At 44.0% G+C, this 23,874-nt stretch overlaps 3 protein-coding genes across 6 annotated transcripts in view; 2 read left to right on the top strand and 1 right to left on the bottom strand.

Moving 5' to 3' along the window:
- The window catches only part of PHF20 (PHD finger protein 20), a 139,011-nt gene extending 119,830 nt beyond the window's left edge, over positions 1–19,181 (top strand). The window contains exons 14-18 of one of the 4 annotated variants that reach the window (XM_023724969.1): positions 3,005–3,104; positions 5,725–5,920; positions 9,837–10,236; positions 12,053–12,212; positions 16,522–19,181. In XM_023724969.1, the coding sequence (XP_023580737.1) occupies positions 3,005–3,104; positions 5,725–5,920; positions 9,837–10,236; positions 12,053–12,212; positions 16,522–16,664 (999 nt within the window). In that variant the 3' untranslated portion in view covers positions 16,665–19,181. Of the gene's footprint in view, positions 1–3,004; positions 3,105–5,724; positions 5,921–9,836; positions 10,237–12,028; positions 12,213–15,063 lie in introns of all 4 variants that reach the window. The other 3 variants (XM_004370388.2, XM_023724981.1, XM_023724979.1) reach the window with 3 other exon arrangements.
- Positions 19,182–20,384: 1,203 nt separating this feature from the next.
- Positions 20,385–21,178, bottom strand: SCAND1 (SCAN domain containing 1). The gene has a single exon (XM_004370387.2). It carries the CDS (start codon positions 20,931–20,933, stop codon positions 20,388–20,390), a length of 546 nt encoding a protein of 181 aa, XP_004370444.1. The 5' UTR covers positions 20,934–21,178; the 3' UTR covers positions 20,385–20,387.
- Positions 21,179–21,264: 86 nt separating this feature from the next.
- The window catches only part of CNBD2 (cyclic nucleotide binding domain containing 2), a 66,054-nt gene continuing 63,444 nt past the window's right edge, over positions 21,265–23,874 (top strand). Inside the window, exon 1 of the mRNA XM_023724958.1 lies at positions 21,265–21,444. Within this exon, the coding sequence (XP_023580726.1) occupies positions 21,274–21,444 (171 nt within the window). The 5' untranslated portion in view covers positions 21,265–21,273. The remainder of the gene's footprint in view (positions 21,445–23,874) is intronic.

Raw genomic sequence — 23,874 nt, 5'->3', positions numbered from 1 at the left:
CCTCTATTTTACCAGGCTTGATGTTCTTCTCCAGGGACTAGTCCCTCCTGATAACATGTCCAAAAATACCTAAGAGGAAGTCTCGCCATCCTCACTTCTAAGGATTATTCTGGCTGTATTCTTCCAAGACAGATTTGATTTGTTTGTTCTTCTGGAAATCCGTGGTATATTCAGTATTCTTCTCTAACACCATAATTCAAAGGCATCAATTTTTCTTCGGTCTTCCTTATTCATTGTCCAGCTTTCGCATGCATATGTGGTGATTGAAAATACCATAGCTTGGGTCAGGCACACCTTAGCCCTCAAGATGACATCTTTGCTTTTTAACACTTGAAGAGGTCTTTTGTAGCAGATTTGTCCAATGCAATACGTTGTTTAATTTCTTTTAATATAATTTTTTTAATATTTCTTTTTAATCATACTTTAGATGAAGTTTTACAGAAGAGGCTAGTTTCTCATTAAACAATGCACATATTGTTTTGTGACTTTGGTCATTGTTTACTTTCTTGACTGCAGCTTCCTTGGGCACTGATTGTGGATCCAAGTAAAATGAGATCCTTGACAACTTCAGTATTTTCTCTGTTTATTTTACTTGGATAATTCAAGTTACTTTACGTTAATTTACATTCTTTTTATGGTTGATTTGAACATCTTTTTATTTATCTAAGTTTTTATTATTTGACCTGTCTGTTCATAACCTTTATCTATTTTTCTGTTGTGTCTGTCTTTTTCTTACTAGTTCGTGTAGGTTTTGTATAAAGTAGGGAAATTAGCCTTTTGGCTGTGCTAAGAGTTACAGATATTTTAACCAGTTTGCCATCTGTCTCTTGACTTTGTTTATGGTAATTCTTGTCTTGTGAATTTTTTTGTTTGTTTTTATGAGATCAAATGTATCAAACTTTTCTTTAATGGCTTCTGAGATTTGAATCATAGTTGCTTCCTCACTGAAAGTTTATCAAAGAATTCTCCCATGGTTTCTTCTAGTACTTTTTGAGGCTTCATTTAGTTTTTTAAACTGTATAAATATTTGATCCACCTGGAATTTATCCTGGTATAAGGAGAGAGATTATAGCTAGCTACCCTTTCAGTGACTTGAAATGCCACTTTTATTTACTCTGTTTCTATATGTATTTGGATCTCTTTCTGGATTCTCTTCTTTTCCATTGGTCCATCTATCTATGTATTTGCTTGTATAATTCTGTTTTAATTATTGTTACCTCGATAATATTTTTTAAATGTCTAATATGGCTTGAACACTCCCTTATTACTTCAGCTTATCTGGTTCCAAAGCTATTATTTTATTGACATTACATTATTTTTATAGATTAATCCAATATATTGACATTCTTAGGGTATTTACTCTTGCTGGCTAGGAACAGGATACACCTTACCATTGACTTAAGTCTTTCTGTTCCTTGAGTAGTCTTTTAAAGTTTTCTTTTTAAATATCTTGCATATTTGTTAGGTCAATTCTTAAATATTTTACTTTTTCTGTTATAATTCACATCCGTTTCTAAATTTAAACTTTTTACAAATAAGTAATGTATTTTAGCCAGCTTCCATGAAAAAGTTAACGTTTGGAATTTTGTAACTTAGTTGCATCTGATTTATTTTGCTGAATACTAGTGCTTAAGAAACTTACAATCATTAGTGAAACAGGCTATTTTTTTTTTAGACTTTTTTTTTTTGTCTATTTTGTGCTACTGTCTTTGTTGTCTTGCACACATTTCCTTTCTGTGCCTCAGTTTCCTCATCTGTAACATTAAGAATCTGGATCAGATCTTATTTGAAGTCTACTAGTTCTGCCTCTCTTAATTCTGATGTAATCAGCTTCCTAGAGAGCTTGTATCCTTGCATGGAAGCCCTCTCGATGCGGGACCCATCTGACTCCAAGTGGCTGAGGACTGTCTGAACTTTGGATTCTCGGTCCCTTGTGGCCAGGCTGGTGGCCCATCCTCAAGACCATGTCCGGAAGCTGACTGTCCACCTTGCATGGCTAATCCGCATGGTAGGGTAAAGGTTCAGGGATCTAGTTTAGAGTTGCTTGCTTTGAAGTGTTCAGGGAGTCTGCCTTTCTTCTTTATTCCCTCCTCTGGATTCTTAGCCTTCAGGCTTACTGTCCTCAGGTTATCCACATGCCTCCTAACATACTGCCTTCATGGTCAACTCCTTCCTCCCCCCACGCTCCTAGGCAGTGGAACCTAGGAGTTAAAAGAACTAGCTTTGAAATTAGGCTTATGCTCTGATCCACCTTTTTCTCTCATCAGCTGTGTGACTTTCGGTAAGGTTTAGAGGGAATAATTGGAAAGTGCTAGCACGTGGTTACTCTAGGAAGCATCAGATCAATTGACTTGCTTAGTAGTAGTAATAGGTGCTTAATGCATATAAGCTCCATGCCGGCTGTGTGCTAGGAGCTTTTCTAGGTCATCCATTGAATCCTTATAAGCAGCGCCATGGGGTGGGGAGGGGTAGTATCCTTTTTGCAAATGAGGCATCTGAAACCCAGGGAGAAGTGACCTGTTCAAAGTGACAGAGCTAATGAATATCCAACCCAGAATTTAAACTTAAGTTTGGCAGCCCCAAGTTAGCCTTTCTCTAAGGACTTGAACAGCTTATCCTCTGTTCTAATAAAGTGAAATAAAGTCTCTAGAAATTACTCTGGATTGACACCGTTTAATAAAATTAAATGTTTTTATCTGCGCTGACCGGTACAGTAACCATTAGCCTCATGTGGCTGTTGAGCACTTGAAATGTGACTACTGGGGCTGAGGAACTAACTTTTTAATTTAATTTGTTAATTTAAATACCCACTTGTGGCTGGTGACTACCATAGTGGACAGTGCAGTTCTAGATGAATGGTTGCAGGTCAGTTCCTATGTAAGCCAGTAGGGAGCGCTCCTCCCTTCCTTCTCCTGCTACTCTCCACCCTGCTGCAGGTGGGACTTGCTTTTGGATGGATGATACACTCTGAGTTTAATTTTTGTTGCTTCTTTAATTCTAACAGTGTGAAGAGTGCCAGTGCTGGCAGCATGGGGTCTGCATGGGATTACTGGAAGAAAATGTGCCCGAGAAATACACCTGTTATGTTTGCCAAGACCCACCAGGTAGAGTTTTCTGGAGTCAGGGATATTAACAGTATGTGGTTTTTTTCCTTAGCACAGCTGGCCATGAAACATCCTAAGTATCTGTGGTTTGAGACTCATTTCTTTAGCATCGGTTGGACTCTTCCTTCTCCTTGCTTTTGTTGCTAGCCTACCTGGTGGCTAGCTATCTTGAACTTAGATTAAGAAATTCACCTAGTTGAAGGCCTGACTTTGAGCTGGAACTTTCCCTTTTCCTGAGAGCTCATGAGGATGGGCATGTGGGCCCTGTCCTTGGCTTTTTGGGTCTGTTGGAGGATTGGATACCTGGAAACCTGCCTTTGCTTCCTGTGGTGGCATCTGCTACCTGAAAGGGAGATATGCTCCTGAGGGAAAGAGGAAAGATGTGGTTGCATTGAGCCTGTCACCAGAGAGGACAGAGCAGTGAGTAATTCCTTAGCAGGAGAGGTTAGTGTCATTGTTCCATGGCCACATGGGTAGCCTGTGGCAATTGGGTGTCCCTTTCCAGAAATCTCAGAGGTAGATTATAAATCTGTGGGTTCTTGTCTCGCTGTAGTGGGATGGTGACATCTTTTCCTTTTTACTACCTGTAAGGTCCTCCTGCGAGCTCCAGTCCCACAATTCCCTTACAGCCAGACAATGTTTTAGTGCCTCTGCTTCTATTATTCTTTTTGGTCCTATGAGGTGGGTCTGGTAGGAGCTCCTACTCCCATTTTGTTTATGAAGAAATCGATGCTCAGAGGATGCATATGACTTGCCTAATCTCATAAAGGAAATTGGAATTAGAACTGAGTTGTGAGGCCAAATTGCTCGATTTTGCTGGTTATGTAGGGAACCACAGTTTATTTTCCAGCAGGTAGTTTCCCTGTAGCCCTGATGACACTGTGTCTCCTTATACTAGATTAGTCCATAGAGAGGCATCTGCCTCTGTTTGTCCTTTATCCCAAGAAAAGAACATGGTCAGAAGGTTAGTCTGTGAGTTACAGAATATTATTGATGGGCAGGACCTCAGAGACCACTTAGTTCTGTCCCCACATTGGACAGGTGAACAAACACAGGCCCAGATTGGACATGACTGGCCCGAGATGACTCAGCTGGTTAGCACCAGACCCTAGATAAGAACATGGGTATCTGAACCTTCGTTTTGAAAAACAGGTCATGCTGCTCTGAATGCTGCTGCTCACCCCCTGCCTGAGCAATTGCCTGTGAGATTCCCCCACATAACCCTGAGGGCTCCCTGGGGCTGCTGTTAAATCTCTTGGCTACCTTATTGTCTCTCCTCCTTTACCTCCACTTTCCCCCTGTAGAAGTTACACAACCTTTCTTCATCAAGTCCCTGTGCACATTCTGAACTTGATAACTTCAATCACCAAGACTCTGAATAGACTCCTTGAACAGAGCATTGAATGTCTGTCGCAGAGTCTGCGTTTATAAATTGTGTTTGACTTTGTGGTATTGGGCCAAAGTTTAACCTTTAAAGGTTATTTAAGGATGTTTTTAACAGAATTGAGGTGTGTCTTACTCCATATGTTAGTAAAGCCAGAAAGAATCCAAGGACCTTGATGGGGATTACCTGGGTTGTAGATGTATAGCTGTTGAAAGGTTAACAGCAGCTTGGTTGAAAGCTGTTCTCTGGGCTTCCAGAGCAGGAAACACTGTTGATTCACACATGGTTGTGTTTTCAGTCCTTCCTAAGGAATCCTGTAGTAAACAGGACCATTGAAGCCATGTAATTCATCTCTCATCGTAACAGATATGAAACAAGAGGTCCAGAGAAGGGAAGGGGCCTGACCATCTATTTCGTTAGGTGGTATAGTTGTGGGGGGGGAGGGGGGAGGCCTGGAGCTTTTTTCTGTTCATATAATCCATTCAGGGTGCCCTTTGCCAGGCACTGGGGATGCAACCATGAACAAGATGATTCCTGCTTTCTGGCTGTTAGTGGGACAGGGGTGAGAAACTGATGGGAAAGTAAATGAGATCAACAAGAACATGTTAGGTAGTGATCAGTGTCGTGAGCAGGGAAAAAGCGATCAGATAGGGGATGACTAGGAAGCACCAAAAAGACTCTATTACTTTGGGAGGTAATAAGACTTCTCTGAGGAAGTGTAAGGAGCCAGTCCTGCAGAGGCGTTGGAGAACAGCACCCCAGACAGAGAGGATGCTAAAGCAAAGATCCTAAGACCAGAAGGAGCTTGATGTGTCCCAGAAACTGTAAGGGCGCCACTCTGAGGGTGAGAAGATGAGGGCAGGAGGGAGCTGGGTCCTTCAGGCCTCATTAGGCCAGAGCTAGAGCTTTGGGTTTTCTTCTGTGAGCAGTAGGAAGCCATTGAAGGTTTTAAGTAGGAAAGAGAATGATACAACTTAAATTTGAAAGAGCTATCCAGGTTCCCATCCTACCTCTGGCCAGCTCCAGGAGATCTGGAAATTTATGTGCCTTATTCACTACCTTACCCCCAATACCTACCTACAACAGAGACCAGCATATAATAGGTGCCAAGTAAATGAATAAATGCACACCCCAATCTTTCCTTCCAGTGGTTGGTGTGGTAGTTGTGTGATAATGATGAAATGGCCTGGGTTTCCTTCAGGCTATGTTTTAACCCTCTCCTTGTCACTGCTTTAGGTCAGAGGCCTGGCTTTAAGTACTGGTATGACAGGGAGTGGTTGAGCAGAGGACATATGCACGGCCTGGCATTTCTAGAAGAGAACTACTCCCACCAGAATGCCAAGAAGATTGTGGCCACTCACCAGCTTCTTGGCGATGTGCAGAGAGTGATCGAGGTTCTGCATGGCCTGCAACTCAAGATGAGCATCTTGCAGTAAGTGTGGCACCTGCTGCTTTGGGGAGGAGTCTGATGTGGCGTGGTCTAGGGGCAGGATAAATATGAGAAATTGGAAAGCTGCAAAATCAATGTGAAAACAGGTGAGCTTGAGACCTTACTAAAAATTCTCAGGTATATGGTAAACATTCTTGACTGGTAAACAAAGTAATATGGAAAGCTGCTGGAAGAGGGATATTGTTGGCAGGTTGGCTCTCTAGCGTAGTGATTGCTCAATAAATATGCATCTCTTGGTGGTTTGCTCATACAGAAAAGTTTTAGGCTTTTCAAATTGTACTTCCGGCTTTTAGTAGTCAGAAGTTTGGGGAGTGAAACTGAGAGTAAATTCCCTTCTGTGGTCACGTTCTACATGTAAGATGACCAGGTTCATGTAAGGTCTGATAAAGACATGTAGCTCTTAGGTGAGGGCTGTTGGCTTTTGTAACCTATCCTCACTTCACCAAATAGGGCAATTGGGGCATTGAGTAGGGCAGCCACTCTCCATGGTTCCCCAGGAAAATGGCGGCAGAGCCAGGACTAGAACCCAAGTCCTGACTTCTGTCAAGAACTTGTCCTATACCTTTCTAACTGCTGCTCCTCAGCGATGCTGCATGGCCTTGTGGTCCCATGAGCCTTTCTTTTGGTGTTAACACAGTCTGTGGCAGGGACTTTTTCTCTTCTGCAAAATCTCTGCTTAAGTTCTCCCATGAACCTTCCCAAAGGGGACCATTTTAGTTAAGTCATAAACAATTATAAACTAATGCCACGAATGAGTTAAGAAATGATAGGCCTCTCCTTGGAGGCCTCCTGGGTCAGGCAGAGTAGAGCATTAGAGCCCTGAGGTGGCAGAATGGAAGTCTGATTCCTCTCGCACCTGCCTCTCTGAAGCCTAGCCTCAAGTATTGATACAACAAGGAGTGGTAGAGCAGGGAATGTTCAGCAGGTGTCTCTGTTAGTTCAAGTAAAAGCTAAGCTGCTATAATAAAGATTTCAAAAATAGAGGCTCAGACAAAATGGATATTTCTTTCTTACATAATGAAGGGTCCAAAGGTAGGCAGGGGTCCCGGCCAGAATTCCATCTTTGGGGACTGGGGTTTCTTCTGTCTTACTGTTCTAGCATTACCTCAGGGTTTCCTTTATCTGTATGGTTGAAACAGTCTCCCCTGCACCACAGCTCTGCCTCAGCCCCTGGGGAAGGGGAAAAGAGAAAAAGGGAAGAGCAAGCAGTTTCATTGACATACATAGTTGCAGGGGAGACCAGCCAGGTGGCCTGCTAGAATTTAGAAGTGGGGTGGGGTGGGTATAAGAGACTAAGGAGAGGATGGATGCTGGGGGCAATTAGCAGTTGCTGTGATAGTATCTGTTGAGGTGAACTGAATCAAATGACAACCCTGGATAGAATATCAGAGTCTAGCTGTTCCCCTCACATGTCACACAAGAGGATACTACTATACCCCATATAAACCAAATGAATGATCCTCATGAGATGCCAGAAATTGGCTGAGGTAGGTGGAAGGTGGCTCACGTGAGGACCTGAAAACATAAACTTTGCTATATTTCCTTTCATTTGAGGACTCAGTCAGATGGTGTTCTCTTTCTTCTCACTAAAATGGCAGTGATCTTAGCCCTGGCCCACATTCTGGGCCCTTGTTCCTTCTGGAACCCTGTTGAGATCCCTGATCTTTACAGCAGATGACTTTGTGTTTACTGGAATTAAATCTGATATTTCCTGTTCCAGCAATTCAGCAGAGAGAGGTCTTGTTAGACATTATAAATGGAGAAAAGATTAGGTAAAGAGGGCGGAGACCCCAGCATGTCTATGTACACACGGATAGTCTCTGCTCTCACAGGTTCTGGGTCTTCATTCTCAGAAATACTGTTTCCAAGTGACCTGGTGAGTTTATGTTCAAAGGCAAACAATAAAGCTGGGAGTGACTTCAGATCATCTGTTGTCATCAAAAAGTGGCAAGTATGGCTGTGGATACTTATGATTAACAGGGCTTACAAGGAAAGGCCACGGTTATCCTTGTGAGGAGTAATAGTTAGGGCTTCAGAACTTAACTGGGAGGGGGAAATTGTAGGAGGGAGGGAGCAAAAACTTTTGTGATTTTTATGAAAGAGGAGATCTATACTGTGCCCCGTGTGCTCCATATTAACTGATTTTTGACTATAGGCTGACCGGAAAGTTCACAGTGACTCCCTTTTCACCTGAAGCAATTGTGATTTCAGAGGTGTGTCCCAGGATCTTGAGTAGGCTCCTGGTAGAGCCTGAGCTCTGACATCTTGCTGGGAGGTGGCTCAGGGACCACCTTCATGTAGATTGCCTTGATGCCAGTTGTTTCCTGTCCTTCTTCAATGGGTAGGAGTGGCATGGGGATTGCTGGAATGGGATCTCTTGGGAGCAGAATTTAGGTTCTGTGAAATAGCTCCATCCTTCATTTTTATGGCCTATTCCATTTCTGCAGAAGACTTCAGTTAAGTGGGGATACCCATATGTGGGAGTTGCTGGTGAGTTAGTATTGTGCTTTCCTGCTGATTAGATTTCAGTGTTTCTCAGTTGGGGACTGAGAGGGTGCTGTTGGCAATTATAATGTGGGATAATTCTTTGTGTGGGATTGTCCTAAGCATTACACGATGTTTAACATCCCTGAATTCTATGAACTCAATGCCAGTAATACCTCTCAAGTCATTGTGACAACCAGAAAGGCCCGCACAGGTTTCCACATACCTCTGTGAACTAAATGTGAGTACCACCTGTCAGTCCTCATGTTTCTAAACACCCCTTAAGGTACTGCCATTCCACTGAGAACTGCTGGTAACCAGTGGACCTTACCTGAGAAGCCCACTGCCTTTCTGTAGGTTCATTCTCCCTCTTAGTCCCCCCTCCCCTCAGGGTTATAATGGAACTTAATAAAGAAGAGCTAAAAGGCAAAGTTTATCTATAGTAGTAGCTTTTAAACTTTTAAAAATATATATCCCACAGTAAGAAATACATTTTCTGTCATTCACACATATAAAACTGAAACTAAAGTTTCACGAAACACCTACCCTTAGAATGATGCACTCTGATATTTTCTATTTTTTTTTTCCTTCTTTATAATTTATTTTTATCTACTAAATTAATTTTATGACCTTCTCATGGGTCAAAACTCAAGCAGTGAATGATTCTGGGAAACTCAGAAGTCATACCCAGAGTTTTATGTGCGCATACAAGTACACAGATCTTTCAACAGATTCTAAGAGGAGTCTGTGGCCCAAAAAACAGTAAGAATCCCTGTTCTTCAATAACAAATTTTTCTCTTTGGAATGGTGAGAATGGGAGATGTTAGAATAATTTTAAGACACTTTATTATTAATGGTCTACATATAGATGACGTTGATTCTCTGCCCCCGAGTCATCATTGCCTTTTTATAACCAAGTGCTATTGCATGCTGGGATTATTGTGACAGTTTTATTAATTAAGGTTACTTTTAGTAAGCTACATTTGAAGACAGCACTTTACCTTCAGCAAAGCACGTCCATTCAAATTAATTCACTTATTGTTATAAAAGTCAGTGGTTGATGGCAGACAGATGATTAGCCCAATTTTATAGAGGGAAAAACTGGAATGAGGCAGATGAGTGACTTGTCACAGCTGCACAGTTAATCAGGGGCTGAGGTAGAACACAGATCAAGTCTTCTGACTGCAAGTCCAGTCCCACTCCCTGTGTGTGTGCAGCGGGAGCTTGCCTGGAAGTGGTCTCCTAAGAGACCAAGGATTTACAGTCCCTCTTGCTTGGCAAATAGTGGTTTGTGGCCATATGGCTCAGGTGGGAGCTATTCTCCTTCTTGGAAGAAGGTTTGAGAATTGAGAAGCCTCTCCCTCCAGTAATCCCAGTAACTCCAAAGCCCTTTCCCTGTTTGCCCTTCCAACAGAAGCAGGGAGCATCCAGATCTGCAGCTGTGGTGTCAGCCTTGGAAACAGCGCTCAGGGGAGGGACGATCTCATTCCAAACACATCCATGTTGCTGAAGCCAAGAGCAAGGAGGAAGCTCCAAGCTATAGAACTTTGAACGGGGCAGTGGAGAAGGCCCTTCCCCTGCCCCGGTCTGTGGAGGAGTCCTATATCACCAGCGAGCACTGCTACCAGAAGCCCCGCGCCTATTACCCTGCTGTGGAGCAGAAGCTGGTGGTGGAGACCCGGGGCTCTGCCCTTGACGATGCCGTCAACCCCCTCCATGAGAATGGTGATGATTCCCTCTCCCCACGCCTGGGCTGGCCTCTAGACCAAGATAGGAGCGGGAGAGATAGTGACCCCAAACCCAGCTCCCCAAAGGTATGTGGCTCACTTGCACTTTGTTTGTTTTGCTTGCACTTCTTCTTAATTCAGTGTTTGAGTGATTTTAGGTTCTCCTGGAGCTAAATGTTCTCTGGAAGACATGACAACTTTATTATAAAATTGTATTTATTATAAAATTTATTTACATTTTCTTATCATAGATGTTTTTTGGTCTTTTAAAATGAGTGCAAAGTCAGGAGAGCCACTTGAGCCAGAGATCATTAATTCCAGGAAATGCCCATGAAATGGCATAATCAGGGGTGGGTGAGGTGGAGGGGTGGGAAGCAGCAAAGAAAAAAGGGTTGATAGGAACTTGGAAAATGAAACTGACTTAGGAAATTGAGTTTTTTCTTTAATGCAGTTTATAGTTGCACATAGGTGCTAATTTTTTGCATGAGCAAAGTATGAATCAAGTGTTTTGTTAGGCATAAATTTTTCAGTGAAATTGTATGATAGTTTTACTTGGACTTTTAACTTTGCAGCCCTGTCATAAGAAGGGTTTATTTTGTCAAAATATTTGCTAGTTTCATCAGTTTTCCTAAGAGTTACTTTCGGTTTTATGTTATTCAAGTCATTCTGCTCTGAAGCCCTTTGTGTCATCCTCCTTGCTGTTCACTAGTCTCATCCTGCTCTGTCCTCAGTGTCAAACAGGCTGTGTGTGGTTTGAGAGCTTCTCCATCCTTGTCATCCTCACAGCCTTACTTTCACAGACTTCATCCTGTGAGTTAGTGTCACCAGTGTTAAATACATGGCTGCATATTGCCCAGAGGGCACACTTTAGATTGTAAGCCCCTCAAAGGTGGGCTCATTCGTCCTTGTGCCCTCGCCAGCGCCTAAACATGTGGGGCGAGAGTGGTAAGACACAGTCTTCTGAGACAGACCCATGTCAGGTCTGGGCTCTGCCACTTACTGTGTGATTCTGAGAAGGTCACTTCACCTCCTCAGATGTGTTTCTTCATCCATGTATGGGGCCAATGACAGTTCCTTGTCAGCTGTCATGGAACTTCTTTGTGAAAAGCTCTCAACACGTTGCTTTGTAAATAGTAAGCCCTAAATAGACATTGGCTAGAATCTATTTTCATTTAAAACATATGAATGAAAAGATTGGGATCACAAAATCCAGACAAAGTTTGTGGCCCTGTGGCTTAGGCAGCCTGCAAGTTGGCCCCCAGATTTCTTAGAGGCATCTGGCACATAACCAGAAATCAGGAAATGCTGGGCCCAAGCAAGGCAACCATGGTTAAAAATCCCTTCCATTGATAATGAGCTGACTGTACGCCAGGCACTGTGCTTTTATATATCTTATCCTGTTTTATCCTCATGAACCTGCAAAGTAGATTTTATCAACTCCATCTTTCCAGTGAGGGAACAGAGGCTCAGAGAGGTGAAGTAGCTAATCTAGGGCCATCTACTTAGCAAGAGACAGAGCTAGGACTTAAATCTAGTTTGTGTGACTCCCACATACTAATCCTTGTCTACACTAGCCCTGCTGTAGTCAGATCTCAGGGCTCTGGAAGCTATTCTGTGGGGCTTACTTCAGGCCTAGGGCATTGGGCCTGTCAGTGGGAAGCAGCTGTGAGGCCCCCTGCCAGAGGTCTACAGTGTGCTACGCTGAGGTGGTTGGGACTGGTACAGCACAAGGCCTAAGAGGGAAGGAGGAAGGAGAGATAGATAGGGATTTGGAGTATTTAAACAACTGGCTTTTCAGATGATTGCAAACACTGACTTGTTGGGGAAGGGGCTATGGGCTCTCTTTTACTCAGTAACTTAAACACCACTGCATCCCCAGGTAAGGGAATATGTGTCCCAAAAGGTCCTACCAGAGGAAGCCCCTGCTCGGAAGCTGCTGGACAGAGGCGGAGAGGGGCTGCTGAGCTCCCAGCACCAGTGGCAGTTTAACCTACTGACCCACGTGGAGTCTCTTCAGGACGAAGTCACGCATAGGATGGACTCCATTGAGAAGGAGCTGGATGGTAGGTCGTCTTCTTGGCTCCCTGCTCCATGGCATGCCCTCTGAGCCTGCCCAGATGAGCTGCTTTCTGAACCCTCTGAATCTGGCCCTGGTTCGCTTTCCAAAGACAGCTCTATTTTTGGCTCCTCTTTTGAGCCTTACCCCACCTCCACTCTCCCCTCAAGATGAGCAAGCCTTACTTTTAGTATTATCGGACACTTACAAGGATTGCAGGATGTCGGGGATCTCACCTCACTTGCCGAATCCTGTCTGCAAAGGAGGGTGTGTAGAAAAAGAGCTATTGGACTCTGCCTGCAGAAAGTGTATAATCTGAGCAAAATCTTTACTAACAAAATTCTGTGCAGAATTGAAATTTTGACTACATTGAGTTTTTAGGATGTCTGAGGATTACTCTGAAAAACTTCTTATTTCAGCCTGTGAAGAAATCTTTTCTTCCTTAGCCAGAAGAGATTTAAGGACTTGACTGAGTCATTTGTGTGGCCCCTGAGTATTTCTTCCATATGTTAGTGGTCACAGCTGGGCTTGAAGGACTGAACTTGTGATGATGAATATGATCAAGTTCAGTCTCTTTGATCCCCAGGGAGTTGCTGGTTTTGGTTATTGAGGACCAAATTCCTTCTTGATTTTTCACTTCTTTCCTGATTATTTGTTTTCATCTCAAAAACGGAGCCCAATCAAGAAATAAATGTTCTGTTTGAGGATTCTAGGTAGACTCAGGCTATTATTATTGTAGCCAGGGATATAAAACACACATGAAATAACTCAGAGAAAAATGCTGTTATGTTATATAAGCAAGAGTCATGAGGTGTGGCCAGGATATTTGTTTGACTGAGGCCATGCCAGAGGAGAGAGCCGTTGCTGTGAGCCAAAGTAGTAACTGGAAGGCTTCCTGGAATGCCTGGGACTGAAGCTGAGCCTTGAAGAGAGTGATGATGTTTTCTGGTAGAGAGAGGGATAACTTAGGGATAAATAAGGGGACTGGCTCAACTGGAAAAAACCTGTTGGAGGAAGATGACAGAGAGAGACCTACAGGTGCTCATGTCCTGCCTCAGGCAAACCTGAGGAACTGGGAATGGGAGGCTAATCCAGGGTCCATAGGTGGGCGTTTCTGGAAGGAGGAGCGTTTCCATCTCTCTTTCACCCGCTAAAAGGTTTCCTTAGGCCCCTTAGAATTGTAACTGATGTTACTGTCTGTGAAAATCCTGATATTAGAGAGCCAAGAGAAGATCGAATGCCAGGCTGAAAATTGTAGATTTTGAGAGAATGGCAGTAAGAGTGATTCCGGGTCCCTGGAAGGAGGCTTAGCACCATGGAAGCAGGGTGAGAATGTTCCATTATTGCCAAAAGAACCTGCCCTTAGGGAGAAATCAGGGCGTGTGTATATCATACTGACCTCTTTATCCCTCCTCCACCCAGCTTGGGCCTCTCCAACCCTGGCTTCACTGAGTGGGCAGTGTGGTGAGGATGACAAGCTTGGGCTCCCTTCTCTGGCCTACCAGAAGACCTCTTATGTGTCCTGCTGATTTGGGGCCACATACTCTGTTTGTGTTCTAATATTCTAGGTCCTGAGAGATACCAAGGAATCATGAAAATCAATTATAAAGATTTTGTTTAGGTAAATAGAGTTTCACATTGTATTTGAGATTTCATCAGAATCCCTTTTTATTTCGACCGTAATAGGGAACCAACTCTTCACTTCTTCTAAATACCATCAAGATAAACTGAACTTTCATAGGAATTACCTTTAAGAAAAACTTATTAAAGTTATTATATTGATGTATATACTTTCTAAAATGTCATTTTAATATTAACCATTATTTAATAATTTATAGTTATGTGAACAGTATTTTAAAACTAAAAGACAAAGGATATTTGATGACCATGAAGAGAAAAGTAAAATACTAAATCTTCTAGCATTAAAAATATTCTTCTTAAAAAAAAATATTCCCTTAAGTGAACAATGGCCTCTTATATAGATAATCTTAGAATTGTAACTGATGTTACTGTCTGTGAAAATCCTGATATTAGAAAGCCAAGAGAGGATCAAATGCCAGGCTGAAAATTGTAGATTTTGAGAGAATGGCAGTAAGAGTGACTCCAGGTCCCTGAAAAGAGGCTTAGCACCATGGATTTGAAATGAAATGAATTTGAAATGAAATTTTTCCTTTTAACCTTCCGTCTTGTTGGCAGTCATTATACTGCTAAGAAGGTGTTCAGCATCCTTACAAGAGAAACATGGGATGGTGGTATGCACACAGTGCAGAGAGAAGGCTGGCCTGCTAGATGCTGTGGGGTCCAGAGGAGATGCTTTTGACCTCAGTGAATCCCCCACAGTTCTGGGTCTGGTTTTCAGCCCTGCAGACCTAGAGAGAAGGCTGCCATCTTGGGGGCTTCAAACACACCTGTCAACCAAGCCCAGAGACTGCTGAGTGGCCTAGGCGCGTCTAGTCTGCACATTGGTGCTTTTTCTCTCAGTGGCCACCACATTATTGGGGTGTCCTTTGGTGAGCCCAGAATCAGATCTGGGAGAGATATAGTGATCTTAAGAGGGGCCTCTCATCAGCTGTAGGATCATCTTGCCAAGGACTGACTGACACTCTTTTTCTCTCTGCTGGAATCGACCCAGCCAGCCCTGACTGCCTCTTCTCCAGACTCACCCAGATGAAGCGGTCTTTTCTGAGCAGTCCCATCTCCTAGATTTTTGTTTTTGTTTTTAAAAAAAAAGATTGATTGATGTATTGAAAGTAGTCACTGTGGAGTTTTTCTGGCTTATGAGGCCACTAATCTCATGTGACTTTGATCCTTTACTCTTGGTTTTCAAGTTTGGCAGTCATATTTTTCTTATTTCCAAGTCCTTTTACTTGCCGTGATCAGGAGGAGGGAAGGCCTCCCTGGAGCCCCCAAGGATCAACAAGAAATATGATAGAGGGAAGAAGGTGAGCTCTGTGGAGCCCAGAGCAGTCACTGGGGCATTTCACTAGGACCATTCATTCATTCTCTCATTGCATTTATGGAGCGCCTACTATGTTCCAGGTACAAATAAGTGTTAGAGATATAATGGTGAGCAAGGCCCTCTCCGCCTCTGCCCTCATGGAGCTTGTTCTAGTTGGAAAGAGAGTTATTAATTAAATAATCCCACTGTATATGCTTACAAACCATGGTGAGTACTGCAAAGAAAGAGCACGTAATGCCATAATACTAGGGAGCAGATTCAGGGTGGGGAGTTGGAGAAGGCTTCCCTGAGAAGTTACTTGCAGGGAACAAAGGATTTAGAAAGGTGGAAGGCCTTTGAGTCTGAGAATAAGAGAGGATTGTGTGTGAGGCTGCAAGCTGCTTGTGTATCAGGCACCGGGAAGGTCTGCACCCGCAGCTCCAGAGTCCGGAAGGTGCTCAGTACAGTTTGGTGCGTTGACTAGAAAGGCTGTAGGCAGGCTGGAGTAGGCACAAGGACTACCTGGAGGGTCTGGCTCTTGCAAAAAATCCAGGGTACCCAGATGGCCTCTCCTCAAATGCCAGAGCTTTAGGGAGTGGTTTTGGGAAGAAAAAACATCTTTCTACAGGGAAATCCCTGCTCTCACAAGCAAGACAGCTTTTTATATACTGAACTCCAATTATAATCAAGTGTGTTAGTAACTGGACATCTTACATTAAATACTTAGAGAAAATAAAATCAGACTATTCTGTGCCACTGCTGATTATGTATTGATAAGAAATTAATATGAAGTAAATCAGAATTTATGGTGATAAAAATAGACCTCCTCAAAAAAAAAATTGACCCTTTCAAGTCCCTTTTGATTTTCAGTTTTCTTGACAGGAGGCTAAAATGCCAGGCTCTGATTTCTACCATGGGAAAGCTTTATAAAGAGTGGGCAGTAACCCTGAGAAAGGTTGAGCCTTCAAAGCCCTCTAGACTCCAGAGCTGCGCTAATACCGTAGCTACTAGCTATGTGTGGCCATTTAAATTAATTAAAATGGAATAAAATTTAAAATTCATTCCTCAGTTGCACTGAAACCACATTTCAAGTGCTCAATAGCTGCATATGGCTAGCAGCTACCATATTGAACAGCACAGATATAGAACATTTCTTCATTGCAGCAAGTTTTATTGAACTGCACTGCTCTAAAGCAGTTGAGCCTTATCACAGGAGTAGTACTTTGCACAGCCAGTGGTGTTGAGTCATCGTTGGCTGAGATGGTCCCCCTCCACTCTTCTCCCATCATGAGTGGTCAGACGGGATGAGGTGCTGATGTTCTTGCAAATCAAGTGTTGGGAGCTCATTGGGTCTTGTTTCTTTCTCTTCTGCCAACAGTGTTGGAGAGCTGGCTGGACTATACTGGGGAACTGGAGCCCCCAGAGCCATTGGCCAGGCTACCACAGCTCAAGCATTGCATCAAGCAGCTGCTGACGGACCTGGGCAAGGTACAGCAGATTGCCCTCTGCTGTTCATCATGAAACTGGGCACCTAAAACTAATGGGGGCACAATCCTGGGGCTCCTACAGGAGAAGCTTCATATATTTAAATAAATAAACCTAGCATGCTGAATGCACGTGACACCGACAGACTTCAGGGATCTGGGCAGGGGTGTGATGGACATTGGACAGAGGCCATTTTAGATGCTGGAGGGCAGGGCACTCTGATCTCAAAGCCTGCCAAGAAGGTAGCAAATAAGACTCTTGGGATTCCCTTTTTCTGTGCACATCGTCAAATGAAGAGCGAGTCTTTTTGCACAAACCTCACTTGAAATCGTGCCACTGATGATAAATGGAATGAGAGCCAAAAAAAGTTTAGTTGGAAACAGTTGTAAATTCAATTTGCAGCTTATTTAATTGACTTTCCTGTCAGGTTGGGACACATGCCAGCCCGTCTGGTTTCTGCCTGGCATGGTGTTTAGTCAGCATCATTTTCATTTTCCAACTTCATGGGAATGTTCGGACTTCATTCTGTGGCGTTTGGGCAGGAGCAGAGGCCGTGGCTGCCCTACCATCTCGTTAGGACTTTTCACTTTTCTCACCACCTCTCTTGCATGACTTCACGGTACAGGGGACAAGTTTTGTATGCTTTCACCCCAGAGTTGGGTGGGTTGTGTCTTTTGTAGCAGAGCCCATATAGCCTGTGGAGAAACTAGAATCTCATTGTAATAAGAATCTAGGACAGATTCCAAACTGAAGCAGGCAGGGTCTGGAACCTAAAGGACATAATTTTCTACTCACTTCTTAATATTGACAGCTTCCCAGTTCTATTTAATGTCCAAAAAATGTTTCCCAAAATTTTGAACTCTTTCACTGTAAAGATTTGTTATAAAGAAGGTGGTCTGGGAAATTACCTTATTTTATATTGTTGTAAACAAACTTCAGATTCTACATGTGCCGCTTTTCTCCCAGGAGGGGAGAGTATGTTCAGTGGTCAGTGTTTTCAGAATTGTTTTGTTAATATACTTTAACACTTTAAATTTCCTGTTTGTATTTTGTGAGATCAAGGTGATTATGCTGCTTAAGGTCCAGGTATGACATGTTTGTACCTTTTGAGACAATATTTGTGTTACTTTTGCAGGTCACGGTTCCACATGTAATTGCTGTTTATTTTTATTTTTCCTTACTAGTAGGCTAAGTGAAAGAAGACGTTCTATGCTTTGAGGAGTGACCGTTACACCATTTAGTTTTCTTGTTATCACTGAAGGCAAAAATCACAGTTGTCCATTAACATTTACAAGTTAATTATCGGTTTAGGAATCTGTTATATGCTGCAAACATTTACTATGTAAACATTAAGTAGCCAGTATCTCATAGCAGTGACAGTATCTCCAGGAACCTTTGGAATGATTAGGCTGTAAGGCACCTGTTGTCGTGAAGGCCTCTGTACTAAGGTCTGTTTCAGGGAATACTGTCTAGTGAATTGTTCACCATTTGTATAAAATGAATTATAGGGCAAGTATAAATCGGCCTTCTATAGCTTATCCATCAGAGGGAGTACTTGCAGCTGTAACATCTGGAATAAACCTGACAGTTTCTCTACAGGAAGCTGTTTCCCATTGCTAACATTGGTGTTTCTGGTGTGAAAAGACACTCAAGAGAGTGTGTGTGGCATCTGTTTTGGATAATTAATCAGACAGCACATTTTAAGAACTGTGACACTTGTCTGAAAAACAGGATGATTTTCTGTAGCCACAACTGTGAGGTATGATGACTGTTGTATTAGATTACTGATCTTTCTTTTGTGAAAATACATTTATCATATCTGAGGAAGCTGTAACTTTTTAGGTAGTCAATTTCATATCTTTTTCAAAGATAAAAACAGAAACTGAATTACCCTCATTTTGCCAAGTGGCCATTATGGGTTCGTTGTTTAAGTTTTATAAAGGAAATAACCCCATTTCACCCATTGTGACTTTTGTCCTTAGGGAAGCAGGGAGGACTCTCCAAGTTCTGACCTCAGTGTGCTTCCCTAATTTAAGCCATGTTGAGGGGCTTGATCCCCAATTCCTAGTTCAAGATGAACTAACCCCAAGTTGGAGCACTGGAAACTACTATTTGCAGACATTACTGCTACCATTTAGACACATGTGCACTACCTAAGTTTTGTTTTTTTTGAGAAAAACTATCCACCTACAAAAATTGCCTTGATTAAAAACAGTTCTGGTTTGACTAACCATTTTAAGTGATGAGTGTATGCAAGGTGGACCCTTGATGAGCCAACATTGCACTGTGGATACATACCTATGTTTACGCGCTATTAGAACAGAACGCGTTGTATATAGAAATGTAATGTTGCTTTGAAGCAATATTTGCAAAACATGCAAACTTCTGTATTTGGAAAAAATAAAACAGGTTTTTGTTGCTATGTATCAGTTACATGTTATTGACATAAAGATTTTCACTCTTTTTAATATGCATTAATTTTCTGTAAGCATCACCTTATAAAAGTCTGCTTTTACATTCTAAACAGATTTATCTTTTGCAGGGAGGCAGATGCAAGCTCAAGATCCCAAGAAAGTATACAAATACTTTTAAATGACTTTTTAATATTCAAAACCAAAATGCCCCACACCAGCCTCTAGCTCAGTCTGGCTGTGCTTTGTGGTGCTAGCTGCAGAATTATTAGATTTTGATTGTTGACAGCACTACAGGGATTGGTCTGGCCTTACCGGTATTAAGAGATGGCACCTATTGCAACTAGGACCCTTTTGGGACTAATCCAAGCTGCCCATGCACCCTATTTAAGTTCATCCTGGGTGGGCAGAAGCCTCAGGGAACAGTTGAGTAGCTTTTAAGATTTCAGAGCTTCCCAATTCCAAATTCCTTCTTCCCTTTCTAAACAATTATGCCTGTTTTTAAAAAGGGGGCCAGTTGTGGAGACACTCATTAAAATGAGTAGCTCCAGCAATTTAAATAACCCACTGGTTCACACCAGTTTTGCTTCTTAAATCTTACTAGAGTCTACAATTTGCAAGGAAGGAGGCGAGGGGGTCTGGAGGCATAAAGCAGCTCTCCATAGTCTCTGTATGGGCCTGGGAAAAAACACATGTAAATAGCCCAGTAGCTCTGGCCTTCTGGGACGCCTTTGTCCTAACGGTAAATAAGTTGGTGGCTGTATTGACAAAGATAAAGCAGCTAAGAAGCATTTAAGAGCCAACTACTTTGCCTGCAGGATTTTACAACCACCTATCAGACAGGACCTATCACTCTCATCTTTGGAGATGGGAAAAACAAGATCAGATTCTAGCTTGTAAGAGGTAGAGGTGGAAATGGAACCCAGGCTGCGGGACTCCAGAGCCTGCTGGTAAGCCGGATTACATAGCCTCCCAGTAAGCAAAGAAAACGCAAAAGAAACCCTGAAGAGCGCAGGAAAGAAACTTTCCGGATGTGGTGGAGGGATCGGCCCAGGTTTAGCCAACACATAAGAGTCCCACAAAAGCCAACAATGACCCAAGGAATAAGAAACAAAGGCCTTACTCTCCTAGGCTCCCGACTTCGTTTTGCCACCAGCCAGAAAGAAGGTAAGAAATAGGACTGGGAACATAAACTCAGTAAAGGACGAACGAAAGAGGCACATCAGACTACAGGAACTGTCAAAACACGCTTTTCATTAACGCAGGGTGGGGAGCCAGCTTCAGGGCCCCGGATCCGATAGTGGCCCCAATCCACAAAGAGCGGCCGAGCCGCCCGCAGCCCCGCCACTCAGCCCGTGATGCGCACATCGGTGCGGCGGCCCCGCCGCCGGGCCCGTGCTGCCTCGGGCAGGATGGCGTGCAGCTGCTCCTGCACTAGCATCTCCACGATCTGCTCCTTGGTGCGGATGTCGGGCCGCAGCCACTGGCGGGAAAGCTCCCGCAGCTGTCGGAACGCCTCCCGCGGGCCCGCCGCGTCCTGGTATCGGAACTGCCGGAAGCGCTGGCGGAACGTCTCGGGCCCGGGTCTGGAGTATCCGGGGCTTGGGGGCGAGCGCGGAGCGGCGTCGGCCAGGGGCGCAGAGCCCAGGGGCGTGGGCCCGAGGGGCAGCTCCGGGGCTGCGGAAGCTGCCACGGGAGGCGTAGGGATCGCCTTGGGGACGGCGTTGGGGCTGGAGGATTTGGGGGCGGGCGGTGAGGCCTCTGGAATCGAAAAGGAACCTGCGGAGCTACGTTCCAGGTCCGAGCTCGGGCCGGCTCCATCCCGTTTCTCCGGCGGCGCTGCGGGGCTCCCAGACGCCCCAGTGGCCACCAAGCTCTCCTCCGTTGCCGCCATGACTCCGGCTCTGGACGTCACTCTTTGTCCGGCAGCTATGGGCTCAACACTGCGTCGGCGCTGGTGTGGAGGGTGGGGGGAGGGAAACGTTTCCGACTAAAGGGCAGAGCCTGCGCAACCCTTAAGGGAGGCGGACGGGTGACGGCCTGCGAGCGCGAGGTGCCTACCTGCAACCGCGAGGCTCCTCGGGTGGCCGGAAGCGGAAGTTTCCTCAAGCTTCTCTATGATCAGGTCGTCGCTCGAGCCCTGGGGAGCCAAGTCCCTACTCGAGGGAGAGTCGCCCCCTAGCGAGTTGCTTCAGGAAGAAGCTGAGGTCGCGGAGTCGCAGGACAATCTAAGCATGTGGGGGTCTGAGCCCTATAATGGCTCCTCCGCGCACCAGTTTCAAAAGGAGGAAGAAGAGAAGGAGGAGGAACAGAAGGAAGAGAAAGTAAAGAAGGAGCAGCCCAAAGGTGACGACGTGGACTTCTCGACTGGACTCCTTAGTTTCTCTGACCACTTCGTCTTTCAGGTGACCCGCGCCAGCCCCGAAGGGCGCGCCTCCTCACTTAACCCTATTTAGGATGATGGCGAGCCTCACTTGACCCTATTTAGGATGATGGCGAGGCCGTGGCTTGGGTAAAGCGGTGCAGGACAGCAGGCGGGGCGCTGGGGAGGGTGTGGCTCTGGAGCAGCTGTGTAGCTTCGAGTCGGGACCCCGCCGCTCACCTGCATGAATCCTTCGCTCCTAAATCCCTCATCTGTCAAACAAGGAGGGCAGTAGCACCTGTCTCATTGAGAGAATGACAAATAACAACGTGTGTAAGATCCTCCACACACTGCCTGGCACAGAGTAAATGCTCAAGAACTCTTTGCCATTCTTATTTTTTTGCGTGTCCTCTGAAACCAAGGGGCAGGTGGCTCTGCGGGTTCTCTTTTAACTTTAGGATTAGTAGCAGAATGTAAATGCGTTGCCCCATACGGTGGCCACTAGCCCCATGTGTGTACTGAGCCCTTGAAATGTGGCTCGACCGAATTGAGATGTGCTGTAATGTAAAATACTGGATTTCAAAGATTTAGTACGAAAAAATAATGTAAAATATATAAATAACTTTATATTGATTACATGTTGGAATTACAGTATTTTGCATATATTGGGCCAAATAAAATATATCATTGAAATCAATTTCACCTGTTCCTTTTTACTTTTGGCTACTACAAAATTTCTGTTCAACAGCACTGAGCAGAGGGTTGGAGTTAAGGTGCCTTGGTGGAATACCCATTGTAGAGTTTATTTGCCTTTTGGCCTCAGGCAATAATAGTACATACCTCTCAGAGTTGTTGGGAGGCTAACTGGGTAAGCACTTGGAAAGAAAGGGCTTTTTAAATGTTTGCTGTTCTTTTCATTAGGTAAATTGGTTACTATCTCTGAGCTACTGTTTTCTTATCTGTAAAATGTGGATGTAATAAAACTGCCTTCATAAAGGGTACTCTTAGAATTCAGTAAGATGATGCAGGTAAAAAGCACCTAACTCTGACAGCCGTTCAGTAAATGGTATTATATTCTGTTTGACAGCTGACTCACAAATAGGTTTTGTATCCCCATTTTACAGCCAGGGGAACATGCCCAGAGAAGGACAGGGGACTATCTGAAAGTTTTTGTATAACCCTGGAAGCTCTGTGTAGGATCGGTCGACATGTGTACCAACCATCAACACACCAGTGACCCTCCTATAGGTAGAAGTCGGTCCTCAGTTTCCACAGCCTGAAAACCTTGAAAGTCATCATACCAAAACCAAATCATACTCTTGTTTTTGATTCTGACTCATAGCAACCCTATAGGACAGAATAGAACTGCCCCATAGGATTTCCAAGGCTGTAAATCTTTATGGGAGCAGACTGCCACATCTTTCTCCCACAGAGCAACTGGTAGATAGAACTGCCAACCTTTCAGTTAGCAGCAAAGTGCTTAACCACTGCGCCACCAGGGCTCCTGAAAGTCATTGTAATGGGTCTTTAATTTTTTTTTTTTTTACATCAGCTACTGACATGTAAAATTAGGAGATTTCACATAAAAGTCTGGATTTCCAGCTTTTCTTGAAAAAGTGGAAGAGCTGGCCACACTGGACCCACATTCCTACAGGTCAACAATCAGCTGGAACAGAGTAGAGATGCCTTCCTATAGACAAGGTGCTCTATTCCAGTTGGCCTCCATCCTCACCAGTCCCTATTGTTCCCTGAAACAGAATGTTTACATTTATTATTGCTCTGACGTTGTTTTCCTTAGAGCTGACATTTCTTTTGTTTTGTTTTGTTTTTATTTTTTAAATTCTTTTTTTGCCAATTCAACTTTTTATTTTTTCTCATACAAAAATTTATCGTACATTGTTATGTGACTCTAATTGCTCTCCCCATACTGTGACAGCACACTCCTCCTTTCCACCCCTGATTCCCCATGTTCCTTCAACAAGCTCCTACGCTTCTCTGCCTTCCCATCTCACCTCCGGACAGAAGGTACCCGTTTAGTCTCTTGTATCTACTTGAGCTAAGAGGCACACTCGTCATGAGTATCACTTTATGTCCCACAGTCCAGTCCAATCCCTGTCTGAAGAGTTGGCCTCGGAAATTGTTTTAGTTCTGGGCTGATAGAGAATCCAGGGGTTCCTCCAGTCTCAGTCAGACCATTAAGTCTGGTCTTCTTACTGGAATTTGAGTTCTCTACCCCACCTTTCTCCTGCTATCCGGGACTCTCTGTTGTGTTCCCTTTCAGGGCAGTTATTGGTGGTAGCTGGGCACCATCTAGTTCTTCTGGTCTCAGGCTGATGAAATCTCTGGTTTATGTGGCCCTTTCTGTCTCTTGGGCTACTACTTTTCCTTATGTCTTTGGTGTTCTTCATTCTCCTTTACTCCAGGTGGTTGGGACCAATTGATGCATCTTAGATGGCCGCTTGCAAGCTTTTGA

Source organism: Trichechus manatus, unplaced genomic scaffold, assembly GCF_000243295.1.
Source record: "Trichechus manatus latirostris isolate Lorelei unplaced genomic scaffold, TriManLat1.0 scaffold00008, whole genome shotgun sequence".
Taxonomy (NCBI): domain Eukaryota; kingdom Metazoa; phylum Chordata; class Mammalia; order Sirenia; family Trichechidae; genus Trichechus; species Trichechus manatus.
The sequence above is the reverse complement of the archived record's forward strand: the minus strand, read 5'-3'. Positions and strand labels throughout refer to the sequence as shown.

Excerpts from the sequence above, each read along its gene's own strand:
- SCAND1 (XM_004370387.2), bottom strand. The coding sequence starts at position 20,933 with ATGGCGGCAACGGAGGAGAGCTTGGTGGCCACTGGGGCGTCTGGGAGC.